This window comes from Ammospiza caudacuta, chromosome 7 (assembly GCF_027887145.1).
Source record: "Ammospiza caudacuta isolate bAmmCau1 chromosome 7, bAmmCau1.pri, whole genome shotgun sequence".
Lineage (NCBI taxonomy): Eukaryota > Metazoa > Chordata > Aves > Passeriformes > Passerellidae > Ammospiza > Ammospiza caudacuta.
Window position 1 is genome coordinate 21,232,684 of NC_080599.1, and position 23,964 is coordinate 21,256,647.

Genomic DNA, 23,964 nt, shown 5'->3' on the forward strand with positions numbered 1-23,964 from the left:
CCAGCTGAAATCAGAGCTGGGGAATCAGTACAAGAACACCAAGTAAAGACAATTCACAGCCATTTCCTGACATGTTCCCAGTCAAACAAAAGCCCTGATATTATGAAATACATGCACCTGCATCCCAGTATCTACCACTCCACTCACTTCTTTAAAGTTCTGAATTTTGCAAAAGGTTGTATTTTAGGCATCTGTAGTTGGTCAAAGGTGAATGAGCAATTTAAAAATGGGGGGAAAAAAGTCTGACCACTTAAAATTCAGTGGGCAAGTCTTAAAACAGCTTTATAAAACAAACAAGTATGTTTATTTTGAATCATTACTAAAATAGTTTACATAATATACAAACAAATATGCTATGAGGACAAATTTGAAAATAAGTCACAGTTGTTTTTTTTTTTTAATAAAAAGCATTTGTCCAGTGAAATGTTCAAAATATAAATGCCCTCTTTTCCTTTCTGAGCTATTAAACATCCAGAAAAACAGCACTTCCATGTCTTCTGACTGTTTTTATTTCTACCCATTAAAATAGGAAGCATTATCCATTGCTGGCTCTCAATAGTTAGAACAAATCCAGCTCTGCTTTAAGTGCCCACAGCTCTGTGTCTCCCAAACTCTGCTCTTTTATTTGCTTCAGGTGATTTTGGTAAATTTCTTTTAACACCTCCAACCTTGCCTAGCAGAAAGAAGCCAGAAGCTCCAGCTCCTCAACAGGTTTTCCTGTTGAAAATGTTTTTTTTTTTTTTTTTTTGCAACAGGACAGTTCAAAGGGCTTGTGAATGAAGGATGGGCCAAATCTCTCAGCTGCTGCAAGAAAACATCCTATTAATTTGAGAGCATCTTCACACATTCCTTCATACTCAATAAAACCAAATGGACATGGACCAGTGGCTCAGAGCATGAAGCAACAGCAATGAAATGGAAGTGCTGCTATTCTCTTTATTTTTTTACCCAAAGTATTTAACAATAGAAACAGGTACTTGTTGTGAGGAACTCCTGACATGAGAGACTAAAAAACATTTTAAAAGCATGCTCTGCAAATCTGTTCTTTGCTAGAAATTTATACAGCAAGCAGGCAGCAATACACAGATACAAGAAGTTATTTTTTTTAGGATATCAAGTACCACAAATAAATAGATTCTCTCAATGCAAAAATAATGATCTTAGTAAAAGGAGAAATAAACTATGTCTTCCTAAAGTTGTGTTTGGAAAGGAGATAGTATGTACACGGGGATGACATTTTATCATTTCCATCCAAATTTTATGACTTGCAAAACTTTGAAAGAGTAGAGAACTCCTGCAAGCAGCCAGGCAAAGAGGTACTGAGGAATTATTTAACTGACCTTACTACTGAATTTAAGCAACCTTTGCACCTCTTCTTTTCTCTTTCCCCAGAACTGTTTGGAGCAGGCTCATTTAAGGAAGCAATGCTTGCTGAAAGGTTCTCTACAGGTCACAGATCTTTGAAGCAATTTTGCTATTTCTGCAAGTGGCCAGAGATAGCTGACACCTATGTTGTGATCCAGTGGATCAGGAAGAAGCTTGTGCTTAGACTCAAATCACTTATTCATCATTTTCAGTTTATTTCTTATGTTAGAAGTGAAGTAAGCAATTGTGGGAGATGAAGGTGATGGCTTTACATTGTTACCTTGTCAAATGTGACACCAGCTTTATGCACCACCAGAGGAGGATCCTCACAGCAAAGCCAACAGTGCTTCAACACAGGTTCAGAGGCAGATGAGTGACTCTGAACTGAGGCACAGCAATGTTGAGCTCCAGGATACCAAGGCTGAATGCATCACTGAATACAATTTACCAACAAGTTCCTTGCTTACACGCTGTAGTTTCCTTAGAGAAGTCCCACTTGCTTTGGCAGAAACAACTCTGCCAGCTGGTGGAAAGGCTCAGCACAGAAAGGACTGGTCTGTGGCTGCCTGAGCTCAGCAGCCACGCTCAGTTCTTCCCTCTCTGCCTTGCAACACACATTTTGTATCTTCCTCCTTTCCCAAGTGCTCTCCAGCAACTTTTATGTGCACCCCTCTAGAGGGAGGCCCTTTTCAGGCCAAACGGGCAACACAAGATGAGATATCCGGCTCCACAGTCCACTCAGCTTATCTGTGTCCATGCCATTGTAAGAGCTGGGAACATCTGAGCTGGTGAACTTTGCCCAGAGGAAATCCCGGACTTTCTCCTCCACCTCTTGGAAGGTGAGGCTCTTTCTCAGTGACTGCTCATCCAGGAGAACTGTCAGCACGAGGGCCACGTCCTTAAACGCTGCGTTTTCATGGTCACAGTACTTGTAAAAGATCAGGGTGGAGCCTGCAGGCAGCGACTCAAATCTATGCACCACTGCCACCTTCTTGCCCTCACTGAAGCCAGAGCTGAGCTCTGTGTCCACCTCCAGCTTGACAATGTCACTGTCCAGCACAGCCTTGTCCACGCCGTCGATGCTGATTGTGGTGGCGTTCTGGGACGAGGCAAAAGCATTGGCAATCTCATTGCTCAGGCACCTCAGGGCCTTCTCAGCTTCCTGGCCAGCTGTGAGCAGCAGGATAGCAGGCTCCAGATGCTCATGGGAAGAGTTGAGACGTTTCTCAAGGGACACACGGGCTTTTCTCCACAGTCTGGGGTCCTGGCTTTGGTAAGTGTTTTTTAGTTTCTCCATCCGGACCCGAAACTCTTGCAGAATTTCAGCATCTCTCCTTGAGGAGGTTCCACCTTGAATCCCACTCCACAGGATGTAAAGCAGTGGGACACAAATTAACAGAACCAGTAACAAAGTCCATATCTTGTGAAATCCATTCTGTGATTCACTGTCATCTATAGAGAGATGGAGCAAACAAGAAGAAAATGTTTTAAAAGGCATCAGAAGTCAACAAGTGAAAGGAAAATAAGAGGAAACAGTGAAATGATCCCATTCTCAATACTGGGACAGTAGTTGAAGAGCATAGAAAAGATCTAGTTAAGAAAGGAAAGGAAAGTGAAAGGAAAATAAGAGGAAACAGTAAAGCGATCCCATTCTCAATACAGGTACAGTAGTTGAAGAGCACAGAAAAGATGATCTAGTTAAAAAAAACCAAACCACAAAACAGAGAACACAGTTTTGAACTCAAGCCACTTTGTGAAGTGACAACATTAAAAAAAAAGAGCATTTTTACATATTCCCACATTGACTGAGACTAAATTAGACCTTCTTCTGAAAAAGGAGCTCTTAAAGTTCATCAATATTCCATTCACTTTAATAAAATCCAAACTAAGAGCTTAAAATGGTTCTGAAAAAGGTCAAAGCTTCTCCTACATTTATGGCCTGCAGAAAAGATCCTACAGAAAACCTGGCTGCACCAGAATGATTTCTGTGTTATTTTTCTTGCCTATTCCCTTAGGATAAAAATAGTTCCTGCAGCAATTTTTGCATCTCAGACACTGGTGGTCAACACTATCAGAGAACGTTGTGGCCTTTGGATCAGTGAGCTTCACAAAGTACACACAGCAAACCACGTCCATCAAAGATCAGATATTTTGATTTGGTTTCATATTTGAACAGGTAAATTAACACTTGTTTCGTGCACTGCAAGCAAAAGGATTCTGTTCCCAGTAAAATGAGTGACAAAATGCAGCAATCTTCCTGGAAACAGGAAGAACTGCATTCCTTTTGTTCCCCTTTTACACCCCAACTTTTATCAGGACAGTAACAAAACAATAGTTAAATAACACCACCACTAGCCCTGCCTCAGTCTTAATCTTGTAAACATTACAGATAAAAGACCTGAAATTCAGGTGAAAATGTTATCCATTACACAACACCCTTCCTTCCTTCATGCTGATGCCACCTCCCAGCAAGCAAATCATCTGTTCTAGCAAGGACCTTCAGCTTAACACCAACTCCAGGAACTGAAATACTTGGAAAGGCATAAAAATGGTTAAATGTCACACAAGCATGAGACAGAAGTGAAAGCAGAAGTCTTACTTCTGGCCAAAGGCTGTGACTGCTTCTCTGTACTGGACTGATACCGAGATTTACTTCTGCCTGTTAAGAAATAAGAAAGGAACATGAGAAGAACACTAAGACAACAATTATGCCCAATCTTCCAGCAGGGAGTTGAAATCACCAAACTGCATTATTTTCAACAAAAACTTTTACATGCAAAATCCCACAAAGCTTACAGGAAGGGCAACAAAGCACCCTGCTGAACCAAACCCAGTTCTGCTAAGATGGAGCAAAGGTGAGGCTGTCACCTCATCCCAGGTGGGGCAGGGTCAAGCTCAGGGGTTTCAGTTCCTTTCCACATCTTTCTCCCCCTTGTGCTCAAAAGAATCATCCTGAACAAGGAAAATGACCCCTTCACCACTGTCACCAGCCTGAGAAGCCTCACTCAAGTGTCAGAGCAAATCTCAATCTCTGCTCTTTGCCAAATGCCAGCTCCCAAGCCATCCTCACAACCTTGCCTAGAAAGCACAAGTCCCCAGCCTACCACAAATTACCCCCAAAGATTTCCAACTCTTGAAGAATTATGCAAATAAAACTCCATTTCATGTACAAGGTGATAAAATGGAAGAAATTTAACAAGCTGTTATTTTCTGCACAAGGATCCCATATCCCAATTAAGTTTCCTGATTTTGCTCAAGAATTTGAGAGGCATAAAAATGGAAACTTAATTAATGGACACACTAGAAAAACAACATAATGCAAGACCTAAATAGTAAAAAACAAAGCAAAATGTTAAATGCACAGTCTTCTTTTCCCTCTCCTTGCAGCTTGGGTTGGAGGCCTGCTTCATCAGCAATCAGTTTCTTGGGATGAATTATGCCTTTAAAGCAAAGTGCAAGCTTTCAACTTCAAAATATACTTTTGGTCTATTTAAATGGGCTCAGACAGCAAAGTACAAGAGGCATTATCCATAAAGTGTTATGAACAACTTTCCCAAGAGACCAGCATGAATATAAACTGTGCAATTTTTGGTCAGCATGTTTTCTACATTTAGCCAGGTAATTAAAAAGACAGGAGAATTTATGGCTCCTTGTTGAACAGCAACTGGTTCAAAGCTGAAGGCTCTTTAATATATAACCAAATCCGGACTGTCAATGGCACTATTGAGAATAAATTGAACAAACATACCCTGCAGTAGTTATTTAAAGACACTGAAATAAACTCCATAACCTTGTTTCTGTATGAATGTAACTGCAGAAGGTGCTAAAAGCAGCTCTGCTTTAAGCTGGGGCTTAACTGGCTTAATGAACTGCCCTATTCTGTAATTTCAACCCCCTACTCCAAAAGGGCACAGCCATGGAGCTTGTCCTGGCTAAGCTTATCTCAATCTTCTAAGAGTTAACAGCTCAAAATCACCTCAATTCTGTAACACAGCACAGTGCAGCTCTGTTTGCACAGAGCAGGTTTCATATTTAGGTGACAGCTGTAACTCAAGCACTAAAGGAAAAAATAATTCAATTAACAGATCTTAATCTGCCTAAGAATTGTGCATTATTTACAGCACAATTTGCACAAAAGACCCAGTAAATTTTTTCTTGCTTAATTCAAAAAATCTAACTTCTGCAGACACCTTAAAGATTTCAGAGTTTTAAGTGATCTTCCAAAGTTATTCACCCTACACACAAATAACCACTCCTGCAGCACCTGGAAGGGCACAGAAAAGTAAAACTACCAGACAAGATAGAACTCTCTGCATCAATTAATTTTTCAAAGGCATTTCACAGATGTGCAGCTACCACAGGATGAACTTCTCTCCTGATAGCACCATGGTTTAAAAAAAAGCCAAAACAAACAACAAAACCAAAAAGAAACAAAAACCCAAGCAACCCCTGCAGGTTGTTCAGACTGAAATCTGATTTACAAAACTTTGTTTATCTGTATCTAAACCTGTTGAGGATAGAAACAAGGACCAAGATTTTACAAAGAATTCAGAACATTTTCTTTCAAGCACTCTTCCAACAGGAAGGGAAAAAAAAAAAAAAAAGGCAAACCCAAAAAAACCTCCAAAAGTCTGAAACACTGGGAGTCATCAGATGAGCAGACTGGATTTTGCCTGCAAAGAAAAATGCTGCTCCTTTTCAAGAGTATTAGGACAATTAATTCAGTCACAGCACAGCAAGCCATCACTTCTCAGGGAAAGGATAAAAGGGAAGGTTTGTGCACAAACTAACATTCACTGCCACCAAAAGGTAAATAAAGGTTTTGTTCCCCTCCTCAGCTTACCCCACAAAGCCCCTACTCCATGCTCTGCATTTACTGTCCCATGAGTCAACTCCAAAAAGAAAAATGAAAGAGAAAGTGGAGCATTTTCTGTGGTCAGCAAGCTGAATAACCTCACAGAGAGGCTCTGACTGGAATATGCTGCCTTCTCCAGTTTCTGTTTGAATCTGCCTCCTGAGTGCATGCCCATCTTCCCAGACAGTGTCCCAGGGCACAAGGAAAACCAGAAGCAGAGGAAAGGAAAATAACTCTGTCCTTTTCATCTAATGACAGGGAAAGACTAAGTTCTCTTGTTTTACTTACTCTGTGGTGCAGAAGTTGAGTAGCACTCTTGATTTCCCTCAAGGAAGTCAGCCTTTATTCCTGAAAGCAAAGCACAAATGGAAGAACTCAGTCCCCACATCAGAGATCAGAACAGGACAGCCACACATGCTCTGGCTCTTTCTATGAATTCCTCAAGGCTAATCAGGAGGAGGAGGAGGATATGTTGTGATGGCAAACCAGCACAGCCTCCTGGACCTCTCTGAGCTGCAGAAAGTTACTTTTATCTATTACAAAGGGCTTAATTTGGCCCTTCACCCCAAGGCTTTTGCCAACATGACAAATCATTCTTCTTATGGCTTCTTTTAAAAAGACATGTAACTTCCTTCTGTGGCTAAAAATAATCCCATTTTTTTTTCTCACTTTATCTCCCCATTGCTTCTGCAATACACATGGAGAAAAATCTCTGAGCAATGAGCAAAGTGCTCCCTCACCTTGAAATTACTTGGTGTAGTCACTCCCCCTGCTAAAGTCAAAGATAATTCAGCTCTTTAGAACATGAAGAGTTTTACTTTTCCTTGCCTGAGGCAATTAAAGATCCACCCTCATATGTTTTTTGAAGCAGGGAAAAAACTTCTTTCTGTTTTGCTTTTCAAAAACCACACAGTTGGATATTTATCAAAGTTGAAATCTGCCTTTTCTTGAACTTTAAGGTTTTTCACCCAAGCAGATTATCATCCTATTATAACCAGTTTTGCTTTGGCTCAGGCAGGAGTACACACTGAAGCTTTATTTTTTTTTAAAAGAAACCCTTTTTCATCCATTCAGATTTCAACTCAAAAACTTCCCCCTTTTCCAAAAGAACTGAATGATTGTCATTTTAATACATTTAAGCAATTATTTGTTACACCATGGAAGACATGCTGATAAAAGCTGTTACCTTTTAATGGTGCAGAAATGGTTGGTTTCTCAGTTCTGTTACTATCATGAGTCTTTGCATTTTCCTTTACTGTACTCTCTTCAAAGTAAACTGTAGTCCCACCTGCCAGGAGCAAAAAAAGAATAAAAAGAGGATTGGCAAGATCATAAATCTGAAGGATCAAGTTGTAGTTTTGGAACATCCATGACCTAAATCAGTGATTTTCTAAGTTGTGAACTCCCAAAAGTTACTCTCTTAAAATGCAACAAAAAGCAACTAAAACTTGAAATGCTTATGTTAAATTTGAGTTCACTAGAAATACAGCTGTCTACACCACCACATGCTTCTCAAAAATAAAAATTAGGAGTTCTTGGCTTAAAAACATGAATATTAGGAGCCAAGAAATTCGTTATACTAAGGGATTCAGTGTAAACACCATGGGAGTATAGAGAGTTTTTCCCACAGCTTTGGGTTTTTTTTCCCCTTAAAAACAATAATTGTGCTGTCTTTCTTATGCAGCATTGGGCAGAGGGGAAAAGAGGCAGAAGCAAATACAGAAAATAAGTTCCCTTTTAATGGAGTCCAAACCATCCTTTAGTTAGGTCTCATTCTCTCCTAATCCATAACAGCAACCTAATTTCACCCCTCAGGTAGGTGAGAAGAATATAAATCAACATTTTTCAGCTGTTTGCCAAATCACAGACTCATTGAGCTGTGAAACCCAGCTCAATTAATGTCACTAACTAGAAAGAGTAAACCCTGTAGGATATCAGAGGTCACAGAGCAAAGGTCAGGGCTGGGAAACTAAATGCAGGAAAGGATAAAATGCAAACCCAGAACCAAGGGGCTGACAAGAAAAAGCTCAGGTATGGAATAAAAAACTGTAGAACAGTTGGGGAACAGAGATTGTGGCAGAGCTATCAAGCATCAGCAAACAGCAAAGGGAAGAATACAATGTGCAATTTTTTTCTGACATTCACTCTGGGCCCTTTTACTCTTTAACCAGCTGGAGTTCAGTGGCTTTCTGTAGCTCTTTTACCACATGCCAAGGGCAATGCATAGCTTGCCACCTAGTGTTTGGTAATTTTATTTCAACTAAGAAAACAGCCTTTTTCTAACGTGCTCTGGCAGTTTCACACACCAGTGCATGTCAAACATACTAAGGAGAAAAACAAAACCACCAGACCCATCCAAACCACAAAAAATGGGAAAAAGCTGTAAGTTTTAAACTATGGCAAGTCACAGGTGCAACAGTTAAGTATTTGCACATGCTTAATGGAGCCCTATATTTTAAACCCATCTTAAAAAGCTGTTAAGTGACTTATTTATCACAAAGCTCCTCACTAAATTATTTTCAGGAATGCCAAACTACATATCCATAATATTTCACTATGTACCCAGGTTTTACAAGGAAAATCTCCCCAGTAATTGTGACCAGAAGACCAAAAAATATCTATCAGCCTAAAGAGGGCTACTCAGGCAGTCCCTACTCTTAATTCCTCTCCCCTTCCTGGCATCAATCACTATTCTTTGTGCTACAGAGACTTCTTAGAAGTTGTAGAAAAGAAAGGTCAATGTAAGACAACTTCCATGAAGACTGCTAGCACGCATCTTCAGCTCACCGATCTAGAAGCTGCCCTGATTCTAGGCAGGGGGTTTTAGGCTCTTAAAACTCTGCAAGCTCTTCTTAAAGCTCTTAAAGCCTTCCAGCTCCCCAGGCAAGTCACCTAACCTGTATTTAAAACCTCTCAGCAGAGGCCTGGAACCAGTTTCTCAGGGTGTGGTTTTGCTTCCATTCTGTTCTCAGGGAAGCAGGACAATTCTGCTCCCCCAACAACCCAGCCTGCTTATTGCCCTGCCTCACAGACCATGCCCTAAACTCTGCAGGAAAAGCAAAATACTGCACATCTACAGAGGGGGGAAAACTAATCCTCTGCTGCTATATAAACAATTAGTGTCTGTTATCATACTTTTACACCTGTTGTGCCTATAATGCACCACAGCTACAAAGAGCTGGGGAGGATGGGAGGGAGAGGAGCCTCATTTTTAGAGCCATCTAATTAAAAAGCCAACCCTCAGCTGCACCTCCTGAAGCAGCACAGCCACATTTAAAACACTGAGCCTGTTATACCCTGTTAGCCACCATGTGGGAGCAAGAGCTTTTTTTCCCAGACAAACCTCTCTACTTGCCTGAAGAAATACTCATAACCTTCCTCAAAACAAGATATTTTTTTTTCCCTATGCCTCCTGGAAATTCTGCTTCTGGAGCAGAATACAGGCAGGCAATTCCTGGTGACAAAATCACAGATGGGAATGGAGAACAGTCTCAAGCTAGCCCAATGCATCCCTGAGCACCACCGCACTCCACAACAGAGAAAAGAGGAAGGAAATACAATTTATTCACAGCTTCCTGGTGGAATGACGGGCTAAAGCCACATTACTATGTTACACTGAGTTAGCATGTTTCTATAGCTTGGAGAAAGACACGAGTTTCATCAACTAAAGCAACAAGTGGCTGCCACACAGTGATAACACAGCAGCCTGTCCAGCCCAGTATCCAGGAGCAGCTCCCAGAGCATCCTTGTGTTTCAAAAGAAGGAAAACCCCAGTTTTGCATTTCCTCATAAACAATGCTGCTCCCAGTAAGGAGCACAGCCACTGAGGGGTCGATTCTGCAGCTCAGCATACCTTATTTAAATCCTGCCTTTCAACACCAAGCAGTGTTAGTAGAATTTAAATGCTGTGGTAAAGTACGGTTCCAAGTGATGTACTAATAAAACAGCCACCTGAGGGTTCCAGCGTGCCCTGCTGAAAAGGATCGCTCCTCCTCCCATCCCGGGTCTGTGGGGTAAGAGCCACAGCGGGATTTCCTCACCTGTGTGCCACGGTAACACCTGCCGAGGAGTTAAACCCAACAATCCCCATTTCCCTGAGCGAGGGCCATCCCAGCCCCTCCGCAGATCTGGGATCGGAGCCTACCTGGCGATCTGTACGCTTTTATAGGGGGCCGCGTCAGGGAGTCTGGGGTCCCGAAGTGATGCTCGTCCCCTGAAACGAGACACGGGTGAGGGGCACGGCCGGACAATCAGCTCAATCCCACCGGCCTGAGAGCCTTCCAGAAGCACCGGGCTCACCGGGAGCCCGCGGTCCCGTCCCAACACCCCAGGAGGGAAACCACAAGGCGCCCGCCCGCCCCGCTTCGCGCCGCCCTACCGCACCCTCAACCACATGATCCACCGCGGGCCGCTGCGCCCGCCCGCGCCGCTCACCCTGCAGGGCCGCGCTGTCCACCTCGTCCCCGAGCTCCTCCGGCCGCGCCGCCGCCGCCGCCAGCCGGGGGCTCTTCCGCCGCCGCTTCAGCCCGGGACCGTCCGGCGGAGCCAACCCGGGGCCGTCCGCCGGAGCCCCCTCCTCGTCGCCCTTGCCCACCATGCCGCCCGCCGCCGCGCCGCGCCGCTTGCCCCGGCCTCGTCCCCTGCCCCGTCCTCTTCCCCGTCCGCCCGCCGCCGCCTGCTCGGGCCTAGAGCTGCCGCCTTCCCGCGGCGGCGGGGGCGGCTCCACGGGCCTCACTTCCCGCGGGGCGGGACCCGCGTCCGTCGCTTCCGCCCGCCCGCGGAGCGGCCGCCGCGGCGTCACGTGGTAGCGCGGCCGGTCTGCCATGGCCCCGGCACCGCCCGCGGGGCCCGCACCGGAGACCGGACCGGGATCGGGCCGGGCCCGGCGGGAGCGGCCCCTGCAACGTCCGCCCGGCGGCCCCGCGGCTGCTGCCCCCCAGTGAAAAAAATGCGGGACGGGCGCGGCCCCTGAGGGCAGCCCGGGCCCGGCGCCTCCGCTGCCCTCCGCGGTATTTTCTGTGTGCGAACCGGTCGCGACAAAGCCAGGTTTGCATTTCTCGGAGGCTGAAAAGTCTGTAAAATAAGCACAAATAGCTGAGTAGCAGAGAAGGGAAACTTGGAGGTGCTTCGAGGGACATGAGATCCTGTGGCACTGATAATGCTGCACCACTCTGTTCCTTAGTGTGGGAATTGTTTTGGCTAATCAGATCTGGAATATCTCACTAGGCATTTCACTTTTCTTACCTGTTTGTTCCGATTAATTACTGGTAAACTGGACTTTTAAAATGTGTTTGATTGCATTCTTGATAAAGCATTTTTACCCAGGCATGTGATAAATCTGTCATAAAAATGTGGTACAGTTGCCGTGGCTGGAAGTTTTCAAGATGCAGTTTGATGGGACTACAAGGTCTCCTCTAGACTCCCTCCCTAGCAGCTCAAGACCAGCTTGGAAATGAGTTGCTAAACGATTAGAGACCCTTTTAGAAATTCACAGAATCACAGAATTGTTCCGGTTGGAAGGGACCTCTGGAGATCACCCAGTCCAACCCCCCAGCCAAGGCAGGGTCACCTGAAGCAGGTGACAGGAACACATCCAGGCAGGTTTGGAATGTCTCCAGAGAGAGAGAGAGACCCCATGCCCTCCCTGGGTAGCCTTTCCCAGTGAAGAAATTCTTCCTCCCGTTGAGGTGGAACTTCTTGTGTTTTAGTTTATGGCCACTGCTCTTGTCCTGTCCCTGAGGAGAGTCTGGCACTTTGTGCAATCCAGCAGGAAGGCTGGGTGAGGGAAGTTCATTCAGCCTCCACTCCTGTACTGTCTCCTCTGTACTAAGTTTTCAAAACAAAAACTGCCCTAATTCTTTACTAACACACCATAAATGTTGCAGTTTCATGCAAAAGCAAGTGAATCTTTTTGAGCTAAGTTATATATCACAGAATCACAGAATCACAGAATTTTCAAGACTGGAAGAGACCTATAAGATCATCTAGTCCAGCCGATGTTCTAACTGTTCAGCTAGATCATGGCAGCAAGTGCCACATCCAGTCTTTTTTTAAATTCTTCAAGGGATGATGCCTCTACCACCTCACTGGGTAAATGATTCCAGTTTCTGACCACTCTTTCTGTGAAGTATTTCCTTCTTACTTCTAACTTACATCTAGCTTGACGCAACTTGAGACTGTGTCCTCTTGTTCTATCCGTTGTCGCCCGGAGAAAGAGGCCGACCCCCAGCTCACTACAGCCACCCTTCAGGAAGTTGTAGAGAGTGATGAGGTCACCCCTTAGTCTCCTTTTCTCCAGGCTGAACAACCCCAGCTCCCTCAGTCGCTCTTCATATGGCTTGTGTTCCAAGCCCCTTATTAGTTTCGTTGCTCTCCTCTGGACACGCTCAAGTAACTCAACGTCCCTCTTAAAGTGAGGGGCCCAGAACTGGATACAGTACTCCAAGTGAGGCCTCACCAGTGCCGAGTACAGGGGAAGAATGACATATACCCCCTACTGTACCAGCAGTAAATATTGTCATTCTTTTCAGTCCTAAAAGCAGAACACACACATTGAGCATTGTTTTCTAAAGCAAAAATGAAAGAGGATGTAACAATTACCACATCAGGGAAAGAAAATCAACATAACAATGGCAAGATCCGTTTTTGTAACTGTTTTGTGATGACTTCATGCCCTAAGCCAGCCAGCTAATTTTCCTGCCAAATGACTTTTTGGGAACCAGGTTCTCAACCTGGAGAGGCTGAAATGACCCCCTGATTTTGTCACACACTTGACACCAGTTTTGTGACACTCGTGCTTCCATGGAGAGGGCAGCCCCTCAGCCCCAAACACTGTGTTGAAGGGACTGGATGGCTTCAGGGACAGAGGGATAGAAAATGCCTGGATTTCCATGAAGCCACTTGCAGCTCCTCTCTGCTGTTCCTTACTGAGGGAGATCAAGTCATGGTGTGAGACTGATGGCAGCCAGGAGCAGGGCCCTCAAGGTGACCTTGTAAATCAGCCACGCTGACTTTTTCCTTCCTGCTTTTCCATTCTGGTTTTACAGCCTCTGCTGCACCTGGTGAGAGGTTGGTTGTGACAAGGGAATGTGCTGAGTCTGCCATGGCCACTGTCCCCTCCCAGGCTCTGTAGGTGACAGAGGAAGCCACTGTCAGAAATGAGGTGTAGTGGCCAGCACACCTCTCCTTCTCACCACTTTCCTGACATGAGCAGTGTCAGTGTTGATGTCTGTGCACGTGCTGACACCCCGGGGGTAACATGGCACACACATTTTATTGACTCCTCTGACACTGCCTCTGTGCTGCCTGGGCCAGCAAGTGTTCCTCCATACAGCATAAAGTATTTTTCCTTACCATTTGAACCCAGCCTCTTACCTGTTTTACAAGTGCCTCCAGTACTAGTGTGAAATTCAGTCAAATTGAAGTTTTTTTTAACAAATCTAACACAGTAATCCCATCCACCCTGTCAGCCCTCTGCTCCCCAGACTGATGAGTCCCAGCCACTCAGTGCCCCCTCCTTTCCAGCACTGCCTCATTTGCCTTTCCCTGTGTTTTGTCTCAGCCATTTGCTGCTGGGTTCCTCTGGGGATGCTGGTGAAAAGGCAGCAAGCTGAGTTCCAGAGGCTCACTCTGTTCTGCTGCTCCCTGTGCTGCTGCCTTTCCCCTGGAGTGCTCCATGCTGCTGCTTTCCATGAAACATGTCCTGGGCAGGAATAGGGAAGGGGTTGGAACATTCCCATGCCTATACATGCCCCCGTGCAGGCACCACGAGTTAGAACAGGATTTTTTTGGGAAAAGCATTGCCTAAATGAAGCCAAGGGCTGACTCACACATTCTCAGACCTTTTCCTGCTTTACAGCCTCTCGCCACTTCTGGGGACGCTGGGTGGGCTCCGCATCCCTTTCCCCCAGGCTGATGCTGAAGACCCTCCATGTCACATCCTCCCCAGCCTCCGTGCACTGACAACGTGACATTTCCAGAGTCCGGGCTTTGCTGCCTCCGTGTTTGGGTGACTTTTCCTGCAGTACTTTTCCTAAATCAACTCTCAAACCAGTTCCCTCCTTTCGCTATCGTTTTCTTGCTTCAATCAGCAACACTGTTACTGAACGCAGGAACCCGCCAGTCATGCAGAGCGCCTGAAAAAAAGCGCACAGCCACAGAGTCACGGAAACACGGCTAAAAAAAGGAAGTCAATGTTTCCTGAAGGCTCCCGAGAAGGACTGCGGGAAGGAAAACTACAGCTCCCAGCAGGCAGCCGGGAGCCAGGGAAGGGCAGGGTTCACCGTCACGTTTCCAGCGGAGGATTCAGGGTGTGCGCTGGTGCCCTGCCACCAAAGGGCCTCTGGGACGGAGGGCAAGGGGAAAGGCCAACGCTGGCCTCTTCCTGCTGATCGCCGCCCTGACCGGCTCCGAAGCTGCCTGGGTAAGCGGCCCCACTTTGTTCTGCTGATTTCCTTCTCCTGCCGGAGCGTCAGCATCGGGAACAGGGAGGGGAGGGACGGGCGGCGGGGCAGCGGCTGCACCCCCCAGCCCCAAACCGTGTGTGGGGACACTGCTGAGGCCGAGGGATCCCCCGGTGCCGAAAAGCTCCTGCTTTCGGAGGCTGGGCTGGAGATTCCTGTGCGGAAAACCGCACGGACCGCTCTCCAGCGGGGAAAGTTTCTTGGGAGTTTTCCAAGAAAGCCTGGCTGACACCGGCGAGCCCGGCTCCGTCTGTGCCCTGTCCCAAAGGGCTTTAGCCGGGGGAATCATGGCTGGAGGCGTGCGGGGCTCACTCAGGCTGCGGCTCCGGGTCCGCGGGGGGGTTCTGCCGGATCGCCTCCCGATCCCACACGCTGGAAGCAGGCAGGGGGAACAACAGCAGGAGCAGGGGCATCGCTCCGTGCCGGCCTGGCTGCGAGCTACCAGCCCCAAAAGCTCCCGGGGCAGCCTGCCGAGCCCCACTCTCCGGCCTGGCGTCCGTGGGATGAGCCAGCAGTGCCTCACCCCCCTGGCACGTCCCACGATAAATGCGGTGTGCATTAACCCCTGCTCGGACGGGAAGCAAAATAGCTGACAGCCCGCGGGCTGAAGGTTCGTATCCTCCCATTTTCACCTTGGGAATCACGGAGGAGGAGCGTCGCCCCCCGTGATTCACGGTGTTTCTGCTTATCAGGTTTGTGGGCGTGTAGCTGGAGTTGGCCGGAGCAGGACGGGATGGTGGCTGTGAGGAGGGCAGGACTCGGTCAGCCTCCGGAACAGCAGGGACACACAGCTCCCTATGAACGTCCGAGAAAGTGAAAACAAACCGAGCAGAAGGCAGAGCTCCAGAGGAAAAGGAAAATGGAAGAGAATCCGAGAGTGGATCTGCTTGGAGGTAAGTGAATCCTTTGCTTGCTCCATCTAGGAAAATCCCTTTGCTGCCAGTGACATGAGAAACCTGTGCAGAAGAAAAATAAACCAGTAAAGAATACCATCTTTTCCAGGCCAAGGAAAGCAAGTTGCTGTCATTTTTTAAAGGGTGAAAGATGAACAAGTTACTTTCAGTTTTAGATTCTGATCTGCGACAGGTTTAGACTCTGTGTCCCAAGATGGCAGCACAAGGAATGCTGAAGAGAGAGATCCACACTGGAAGAGCTTTCTTCCCCCCATCCTGGTGCTTCCCATCTACAAATGCTTAAATAATAAACCAGTTTTCCACCACCTCTGGTTGGAGAAACTGTGGAAGAGGCAGGGCAGGGAGTAGTTTGTGCCCAGCTTGAACAGCAGGATATCTCCAAGTTCCTCATGTTTCAGTTTCTACCGTGTACTTACATTCTGTGGGAGCCTTGTTATGACTAGTACCTATGAGTGTGTCAGTGATAAAGCGATGCCATCCCCAGCTCAGGTCTGTCCTAGATAGTCAGAAGTGTCACTGTAATAATCAGCAACAAAGAATGTAAAAATCATGTTCTGACAAGTGACAAGTGCAGCTTTTTCTCTGTTTTCAAATTAGAAGGGAGTTCCTTGCCCTTTTAATCAGTGTTTATGCTAATTATAGCATAATCATTTATGTAGTGCTTGATCATTCATAAGCAATTTTTCACAAATAGTGCCTGAAATTTGAGCTGCACTTTGGTTCTGTGAGAGTCAGAATATGTCACAGATGCTGTTCAGTTGCAGGATCTCTCTATTGAATTATGCTCCAGTGTTTGTTTCTAATTAAATGTTGCCATAGCTCTTTGGGAGAGCAGCTCCATCACAGAAACACAGAAATAGAGCATGAGCAGAATTATCATTTACATTCAGAGAGATGCTTGAAGTGCATTGGCATAACTGTACTCAACAACAGCCTTAGGAATTCTTCAAATCCATCACTATCTGTGAAAATCCACTGTCTGTGGAAGATGTGGTAACATATCCTACCATTGAAGGAAGGAATTGCCTGCCCATCCCACCTAGGACATAAGCTGGGATTGAGTTTGCTTTAGCATGGCAGCTGTAAGATCTGTGGCTTGGATTTGTGGGTTTAGAGAAAAAAATGTTGAAAACAGAGCAGTGTTTTGGCTTTTGCTGAACACAGCATCAAGGCTTTCTATCCTTGCCCAGCAAATACCCTGGGGTGTGCAGAAGGCTGGGCAGAGAACCAAGGTGGGAAAAGGGTGGTTGAACACAATATAGCATCATGCTCAGCACCAAAAAAATGGGGCAAAGACAGAAAGGGAGAAACGGGGTGGCTTCAAAGGTGGCCATTGCTGGGAGATTGGCCTGGCATCAGTCTACTTGCAGGAGGTGGTGAGTGATGCCTTTGCATCCTGATTCCCTCCTTCCCTTCACTCAACCCAAGAGTTTTCTCACCTCTGGTCATTCTGTTCTCTCCCATCTCACTGGGGGTAAATGCTTCTGCATAGCCAGAACTGGGAGTTGTGTGGGTGGTGGTAAAGCACTGGGCATTCTTCACTCCTGCGTGGCTCACTGGGCTTGTGAACTCTGATCCCAACAGCTGGACCAGCCCAGGCTGAGGTGGGGAGCACAGCAGAGCATCCTGAGCACCAAAAGCCCACCCAGGAAACACCTGGGCACCAAGGGACAAGCAGATGGCCTGAGACATCCTGCAAACCAGAGGAGGAGTCTGCAGTGTGTGAATCAGCTGCTGGTGGGGCAGAGACAACACTCCTGGGTTCAGCTGGTCCCACCCTAGAGGAGAAACCTGCCCAGCAAATTGAAGTATTGCCAAAAGAGTCTGACAAGACAAGAGAAGGTGTCTCAGAAAGACCCCTGGAAAAACAGGACTTGGATGAAGGTGAGTCTCTCCCCACCCTTGGGCCTGATAACCTGGGCCTTGCCTTAGAGGAGGCAGAGCAGGAGAAAGGGTTCCTGGTTCTTGGGCTAAAAGAGACGAAGTGTAGGTCCGTGCATTTTATTCCCCACAGCTGGGCTGGGCCATGAGAGTGTGGAAAGCCAAGGAGACAGCCCTGTCCACCAGGAACCACAGGAGCACCAGGAGAAAACTGGGCAGTGTGAAAGTCTCTGCAAAGCAGAGGAAGATGTCTCATCAACAAGCAAGGCACGGAGCTCTGGCAGTGAAGTGACACATTTGGATGTGACTGGTGTGGAAGATGTCCCCAGGGGCCACTTGGCAGAGAAAAGCAGCAGTGCCACTGTCCCAGACTGGGAGCCAGAGCCACCCAGAGGGCAAGAAACACAGGAGAGCGAGTTCCAAGGCACGTTAAGGAAAAGACCAAAAGGTGAGCTGGGGGCTGCACACTGCTGCTCTTCCACTTCCTGCATTTCCCACTGGCACTAGAGCAATGGGGTGAGATCCCTCATAGCCATTGTCACTTCCCTGGAGTTGAAAGCGATAAGAAATTAATTGGCTTCTCTCTTTCTTTGGTTCCTGTTGTGCTGTGAAAGGCATGAAGCCACACTGCACTCTGCATTGTCTTTCTCCTTGCCCAGCCCTAGAGGAGAAAGCCAAGACTCAGGGCAGTATTAACCCAAAGCAGTGTTTCCTCAGCTGGGAGCTCCTGCTTTGCTTACTACAGCTCCATTTACCTGTCCCCTCAGCACTGAGTGACACATTTCTTTTCTCCTGTTGCAGGGGACACAGCCCCAAAACCAGAGACTCTGTCTTCCCTGCAGAACATCACCACCCAAAACACAGAGCAGGAGAAGGCCAAAAAGTCCCTCCTGTGGAAAGGTGAGGAAAAGAAGCTTCCCTTGCATGTTACTCATCGACCAGAAGGCACTGATCCTCCAGGAGCAAGTAATAAAGCACATTTAATTACTCTTCTCTCTCGAGACCTTTCACAGCCTCTTCTGAGAGTTTGAAAGAAAAAACATCCCCTTAAATACAGGCTCAGTTCAAGCCTATAGTGGCAGCTTCCCCTGCAGCTCTTCAGCCTCAAAAGCTGGCATATTGTGGTCATCATGCTGTGAGTGCCCTGGGATGTCCTGGGAGCTCTGGGGGCTGCTGTGCTGAGGGTCCCCCTCCCCAGCCCTGCTCTGTCCTGTTCTCTAAGCAGGAACACTGATGCTGATCTGCATCAACACATTTCTCCTGTTAGAAGGAGACTCTGCTTTGCCTGGAGAGGGACACAAGGCATTGTGTCTGCACCTTCTGTTTTCTGAGCAGAAGCACAGTGGCCTTTGTATACTCATAGCATGGAGGAGGGCAGTGAAAGCAGCACTTTACCTGGGTCAGACACCTCCATATGTGGTGCTCTGAACAGCCACAAACCTAAAAAAACAGAGAAAGGGGAAAAGAGGAAAGCTTGTGGGCAGCTGCAATTTCCTCAGGAAGGTTTTCACAATCCTTGCCCTCTTTCCTGGAGCTGCGGCCTCCTCACCTGGCATATTGGAGTGGGACCTGCAGCCCTTTCACCTTTCTTGACCAACTTGCTCCACTTTCCTAGTGCAGGGGGAAGCTCTGAGAGGGGAGAAATAGCCATTGTAGCTACTTTCCAGCATGTCACTGCGGGTCACTTGGGACTGACTGCTGTTCCCCGTGTTGTGTCTCTCCCTGCTGCACAGGGCTTTTCATCCTGGGCCTCACAGTGCTGGGCTTCTGCATATTCTGCTTCGGCAGCCCCACCTCCAGCTCCCAGCAGCCCCGCAGGAACCCCACGCTGGAGGCCTTCCAGTCCCAGTTCGACCTGCTGCAGCTCAGCTTCCCGGGCCAGAGCCCCGAGCTGTGGCTGCGCGGGCGCAAGTTCCTGCGCAAGCACCTGAACGCGTCGCAGCCCTCGCAGCCGGCCATCATCATCCTCACGGCCCCGCGCCGCGCCGAGCGCACCCTGCGCTGCCTCAGCGCCCGCCTGGCCGACTGCTACGCGGCCGCCGTGCACGGCAGCACGGTGCACGTCGAGGGCAGCGACAAGGCCGCGCTCCACAGCGACCAGGCCAAGCTGCAGGTGGACTGGGAGCTGAGCGAGGCGTTCCAGGCGGGCGGCCGGGCCGCCGTGGTTCACCGCTTCGAGCTGCTGCCCGCCGGCGCCACCCTCATCTTCTACAAGTACTGCGACCACGAGAGCGCCGCCTTCAAGGACGTGGCCCTGCTGCTGACGGTGCTGCTGGAGGAGGACGTGCTGGAGAGCCACATCAGCCTCCAGCAGGTGGAGGAGAGAGTCCGTGACTTCCTCTGGGCCAAGTTCACCGGCGCCAGGAGCCCCGGCTCCTACGACAGCATGGACTCGGACAAGCTGAGCGGGCTGTGGAGCCGCATCTCCCACCTGGTCCTGCCCATTCACCCCGTGCCGACCATCGAGGAGTGGGGCTGCTCTGCCAAAGCCTAGGAACAAAAGAGGCCAGAGCCCCGAGGAGGGTTGGAAAGATGCTCCTGGCTGGCTCTGGTACAGGCAGAGGCACCACCGGTGTTACATCTCTTCAGTTTGTTTCTTGTAGGTTCCTGGGAAGAGTTTGACAGGAACAAGTTGATCCAGGATATTTGGGCAGCTGAGTCCTGGAGGTGATACACACACTTCTTTCTGGGAGATGGGAACAGGGGGTGTTTTAGAGTTCCACAGGAGAACACTAATGTGTGGGGAGGCAGGAGGGAAAACAGGACCTGGTAGGAACATCAATGTATGGGGATGCAGGAGGGAAAACAGGACCTGGCAGGTAGTGTTTCTATCAAGAAATAGACAAATAATGTTCACGATTAGTGTGACAGAAAGATGCTGGCATTCAGCAGCTCTTTCATCTCTCCCTGCCCCTCAGCTTGCTAAAGTTGTGCACATCAGTGCCACAATATATTTTATCCAGGGAGCTGCTGGAACACAGAAAGGTCAAATTTCTCAAGGCTCAATATTTTGAAGGCATGCTTGAAAAAGAAAAGCAGTTTGCTAGTCAGGGGTGTTACCTGTCAGCCCCAGTAGTGTCCCACTGGCACAGCCCGACTGACACCAGGCAAAGCCCAGATCCTCAAACAAACCTGCAATTCAGAGATCCCCTAAACATCAATTACCAGAAATTCCAGTTGTCAGCACTTGAACACTACCCTAATGGCAGGAATCTCAGGAGGGGATCCCATATGACAGGGAACAAGCTCTAGAACCAGAGAGCAATGAAACAGTTGCTGCCACTGTGATAGTGTGAAGCCTCAAGGGATTGCACAGGTGAATAATATGAATAATACAATGTAATTTAATGCTTGTCTCTCTAAAAGAAGTCCCCTCAATCCCTTTGCCACACAGAGGCTGTGACTCTCTCCTCAGGCTGATGCTTTGGTCCCACACAACAGATTGTTCTTCACCTGGGTCTCTGGTCTGTGTGCAGGGCTGGCAGCCTGTCCCAGCCTCTCCCCAGGTGTCTTCTGTTGATGAATGTCGATGTTAACATTGGTATTTCAAACCATGTAGGGTAGCACACCAGGTCCTTGCCCTCCAAGGGTACATTTGCATCCCTGCCAGGCAGATGGAGCTCTGGCACCTCCCAAAGCAAGTAGGAGCAGAGCTGGGTTAGCTGGTAAAGACCAAATCTCTGCCATTAACACTAAAATTCCTTGACAAATTTTCTGTGCCTCCTCTTCTGCATCCTAGGAAGAGAAATCCAAGTCCTGGAAGCACTGTGGTTTCCCCACACTGTGTTTTTGCTGTGCTGTGGGGCAGGGCAGCCAGCTCAGGCACACCTGGAGGGGCAGGTGCAGGTCACAGCATTTTTGATAACCCAAGGGCAGCCCCAGGGGCCAGCCCCACGTGCCAGTGCAGAAGGAGCAGCTGCAGCAGATGTGGCCTTGCAGAGCCAGGCTCTGTGTGCAAACTAGAACAAATCCACAGCACCACGGTGTTCTTTAGCAGCTGCACATCAGGGTGCTCCTCACAGCAGCTGGACCCTGGTGTGGGATGGGTCTCCTGCCAACAGTGCCTTGCACATCTGCCCCACCAAGGGCTCAAGGAGGTGCAGCCCTGCACCCCAGAAACCACAGCCTGTCTCTTCTTTCCCCCTGCCGTGTGCCTTGACCTGCCCCAGCACCTTAGTGGCCCTTAACTTGGAGGAGGGGACAAAATGAAGGAAGAAGGAGGGTTATTTGTTCAAAGAACAGACTTTTTGGTTGGTTTGAGACATGAAGACAAGATACCACAGGGGTTTTAACTGTGATAAACACTGGGCTAAATGTGAGAACCACCTGCTGGAGCCCATGGTTTGATACAAGATGCAGATTGCTTCCTCCTCTCCCTCTTTTCTATTGCTGTACACTACTTTGGTGAGAGAAATCACTGTGTCCTGCTCTGCAGGGTGTTGATGTAAGGACCAGCAGAGCATTAATCATGCTATGCCAGTATTTTGGTGGAAATCTGTATTTTAATGTTCTCTCTCTCCATTTTGCATACTGTGTTTGCAATAAATAGCCCAGGTATGCAAGTCCCCATTGCTGAAAGTGTCACCCACCTGAGTTCTTCCAATACAGAGATATTTTTATGGCCTTCTAAAGACAAATATCTGCTTGCTTCTGAAACAGGATTTCTATTTAAAAATAAATGGTGAGATTGTGAAAGAAGCCAGCAAAGTGAGACTGGAGTCTAACTGTATTCCATTCTTTTTTCTCAGCTATTTTCATTAAGCTAAAGAGATCATCATATTAGGCAAAGTTTTCTTTAGGTCAGGGCTGTAGCTGTGCAAACACAGTGAATATTTGCTTTTCCTGGAAAAACTCTAAACAACGTTTTTCTCAGTTGTTTGGGGCAAATATTTGCAGCTTTTTCAACTGAGGCAAAATTAAAAACAAACCCCCAAAGAGCTGCTGGATTCAACCCTGGCTGAAGTACACTGGGGTTTGCATAATATTTAATGATAATAAATGAAGCTGAAATTCACTGACAACTGAAATGTTTCAGAAATATGAAAAGCAAATATTTCTCATTTCAACAGATTGGTTCCACTTCATATTCCACCACTTCAGCACACTCAAACTTTTATTTTTGTGATGAATCATTTTGCCCAGCTCTAGCCTAAACAGAGAGAGGTCTGGAAAAGAAAGGATTTACCCTGTTAGTTTGGATTTTCTTCAGTCTCCTGACAACAACATCCATAACAATGGCACCTGCCTTCACATGGATGTCCATGTGATTGATTGCTAAAAGTAAACATCACCCATCTCCTGTTTGGTGATAGAGAAGAAGATTTGGTTTTACACCACAGATTTACATGAAAATCCAGTGTCCCCAGGTACAGCAATGCTGGTTTTTGATGCAAAAACCAGGCTGCTTTTTTAAGTCTTGCAAATGAATCCAAAAGTGAGTCCAAAGAGAGCAGCTGAACAAACTCAGAGGCAGAAAGGTGCACTGGTGGGGTTTTTTTGAGTCCCAATCTCTGCAGGAAAGGATGTTCAACAATCCTAAAAATCACCTTGAAAATTACACAGGAGCACAACTGAGAGGCAAAACCAGCCCTGGAAGGCCAGCCTGGTCTGCTCCACCACCAAATCAGTGCTGATTATCCCTGTGAACGTGCTGCTGTCCTGGAGCTGATGCAGCTTTGTCACCCTCAGTGTTTAAAGCCAAGTGGTCCAAGTGGTCAGGGACAGGGACATTCCTGCCACATCCCTCCTCACCTTTCTGCACCAGCACGGGCTGGAGCTGGAAGGAGGCAGGGCACAAAGAGGAGGAGGAGTGAACCCAGTTCAGCCACATCTCTCCTGTGAGCTCATCTGCACCTCAACCCTCCCCAGAGCTGCTCCCTCGGGGGCCACTTTCTGGTCCACAAAACCTCCATTGTAATTGAGATTTGCAGATATTGGGAGCTGGAAGCTGGTTTTATTTCTCACCTCAGCCTCCGCAGGGGAAGCAGCTGGACAATGAACCACACAAAGGAGCTTGGCCTCAGCCTGTGGGACGTGAATCCATGAAAAGGCTCAAAGAACGCAGCTTAAAAGTGTGTTCCCCACAGAGGGAGGGGGCTAAGCCATGGCAGGCATCCCCCTGGCCTCTCCCTGCTGTAGCTGGACTGTGCAGTGGTGCTGAGGCTGAGGAGAGGCTCTGCATGTCCCTCCTGAGGGCACTCAAGAGCTGAGGATCCTCTGGGAGCCAGTGCAGAGGCACCAGGACAGCAGAGCACAAGGGATGGAAACAGCTCACAGTCCTCTGAGGTCTGCTCCATCCCCTGCCCAGCAGTCCAGGGACCACTCAGACCCCTCTGCGCAACAAAAACCAGGACATGGCAACGTCCACAGGGGAGCAGACCTGGCCACACAATGACAGCTTGAGCTGAAGGAAGCCCCTGATCTCTGTGTTAACAGAGCTGAATCCTTAGGGCTGCCCAGAGCAGTAGAAACAAGGATCAGCCACAGT

The 23,964-nt window shown here is 47.7% G+C and overlaps 2 protein-coding genes across 3 annotated transcripts; one reads left to right on the forward strand and one right to left on the reverse strand.

Moving 5' to 3' along the window:
* Positions 1-281: 281 nt before the first annotated feature.
* LOC131559980 (torsin-1A-interacting protein 1-like) lies at positions 282-10,852 on the reverse strand. The gene is made up of 6 exons (XM_058808581.1): positions 10,655-10,852; positions 10,365-10,433; positions 7,407-7,508; positions 6,509-6,568; positions 3,965-4,024; positions 282-2,817 (listed from the first exon to the last, which is right to left on the reverse strand). Exons 1-6 carry the CDS (start codon positions 10,815-10,817, stop codon positions 2,024-2,026), a joined length of 1,248 nt encoding a protein of 415 aa, XP_058664564.1. The 5' UTR covers positions 10,818-10,852; the 3' UTR covers positions 282-2,023.
* A 3,638-nt stretch (positions 10,853-14,490) lies between these two features.
* Positions 14,491-22,170, forward strand: LOC131559934 (torsin-1A-interacting protein 2-like). 2 transcript variants are annotated; one of them, XM_058808509.1, is made up of 6 exons: positions 14,491-14,642; positions 15,375-15,575; positions 17,181-17,480; positions 17,611-17,925; positions 18,279-18,443; positions 19,211-22,170. In XM_058808509.1, exons 2-6 carry the CDS (start codon positions 15,542-15,544, stop codon positions 19,969-19,971), a joined length of 1,575 nt encoding a protein of 524 aa, XP_058664492.1. In that variant the 5' UTR covers positions 14,491-14,642; positions 15,375-15,541; the 3' UTR covers positions 19,972-22,170. The 2 variants fall into 2 exon arrangements, with proteins under 2 accessions (XP_058664492.1, XP_058664493.1); XM_058808510.1 differs by having other exon boundaries at positions 18,279-18,377.
* The last annotated feature ends 1,794 nt before the right edge of the window (positions 22,171-23,964 follow it).

Coding starts and splice junctions, on each gene's coding strand:
- LOC131559980 (XM_058808581.1), bottom strand. CDS start 10,817: ATGGTGGGCAAGGGCGACGAGGAGGGGGCTCCGGCGGACGGCCCCGGG. Junction 4,025..6,508: donor CTCAACTTCTGCACCACAGA/GTAAGTAAAACA, acceptor ATTTCTTAACAG/GCAGAAGTAAATCTCGGTAT. Junction 2,818..3,964: donor GTCACAGCCTTTGGCCAGAA/GTAAGACTTCTG, acceptor ATCTCTCTATAG/ATGACAGTGAATCACAGAAT.
- LOC131559934 (XM_058808509.1), top strand. CDS start 15,542: ATGGAAGAGAATCCGAGAGTGGATCTGCTTGGAG. Junction 15,576..17,180: donor GAGAGTGGATCTGCTTGGAG/GTAAGTGAATCC, acceptor TGATCCCAACAG/CTGGACCAGCCCAGGCTGAG. Junction 17,926..18,278: donor GTTAAGGAAAAGACCAAAAG/GTGAGCTGGGGG, acceptor CTCCTGTTGCAG/GGGACACAGCCCCAAAACCA.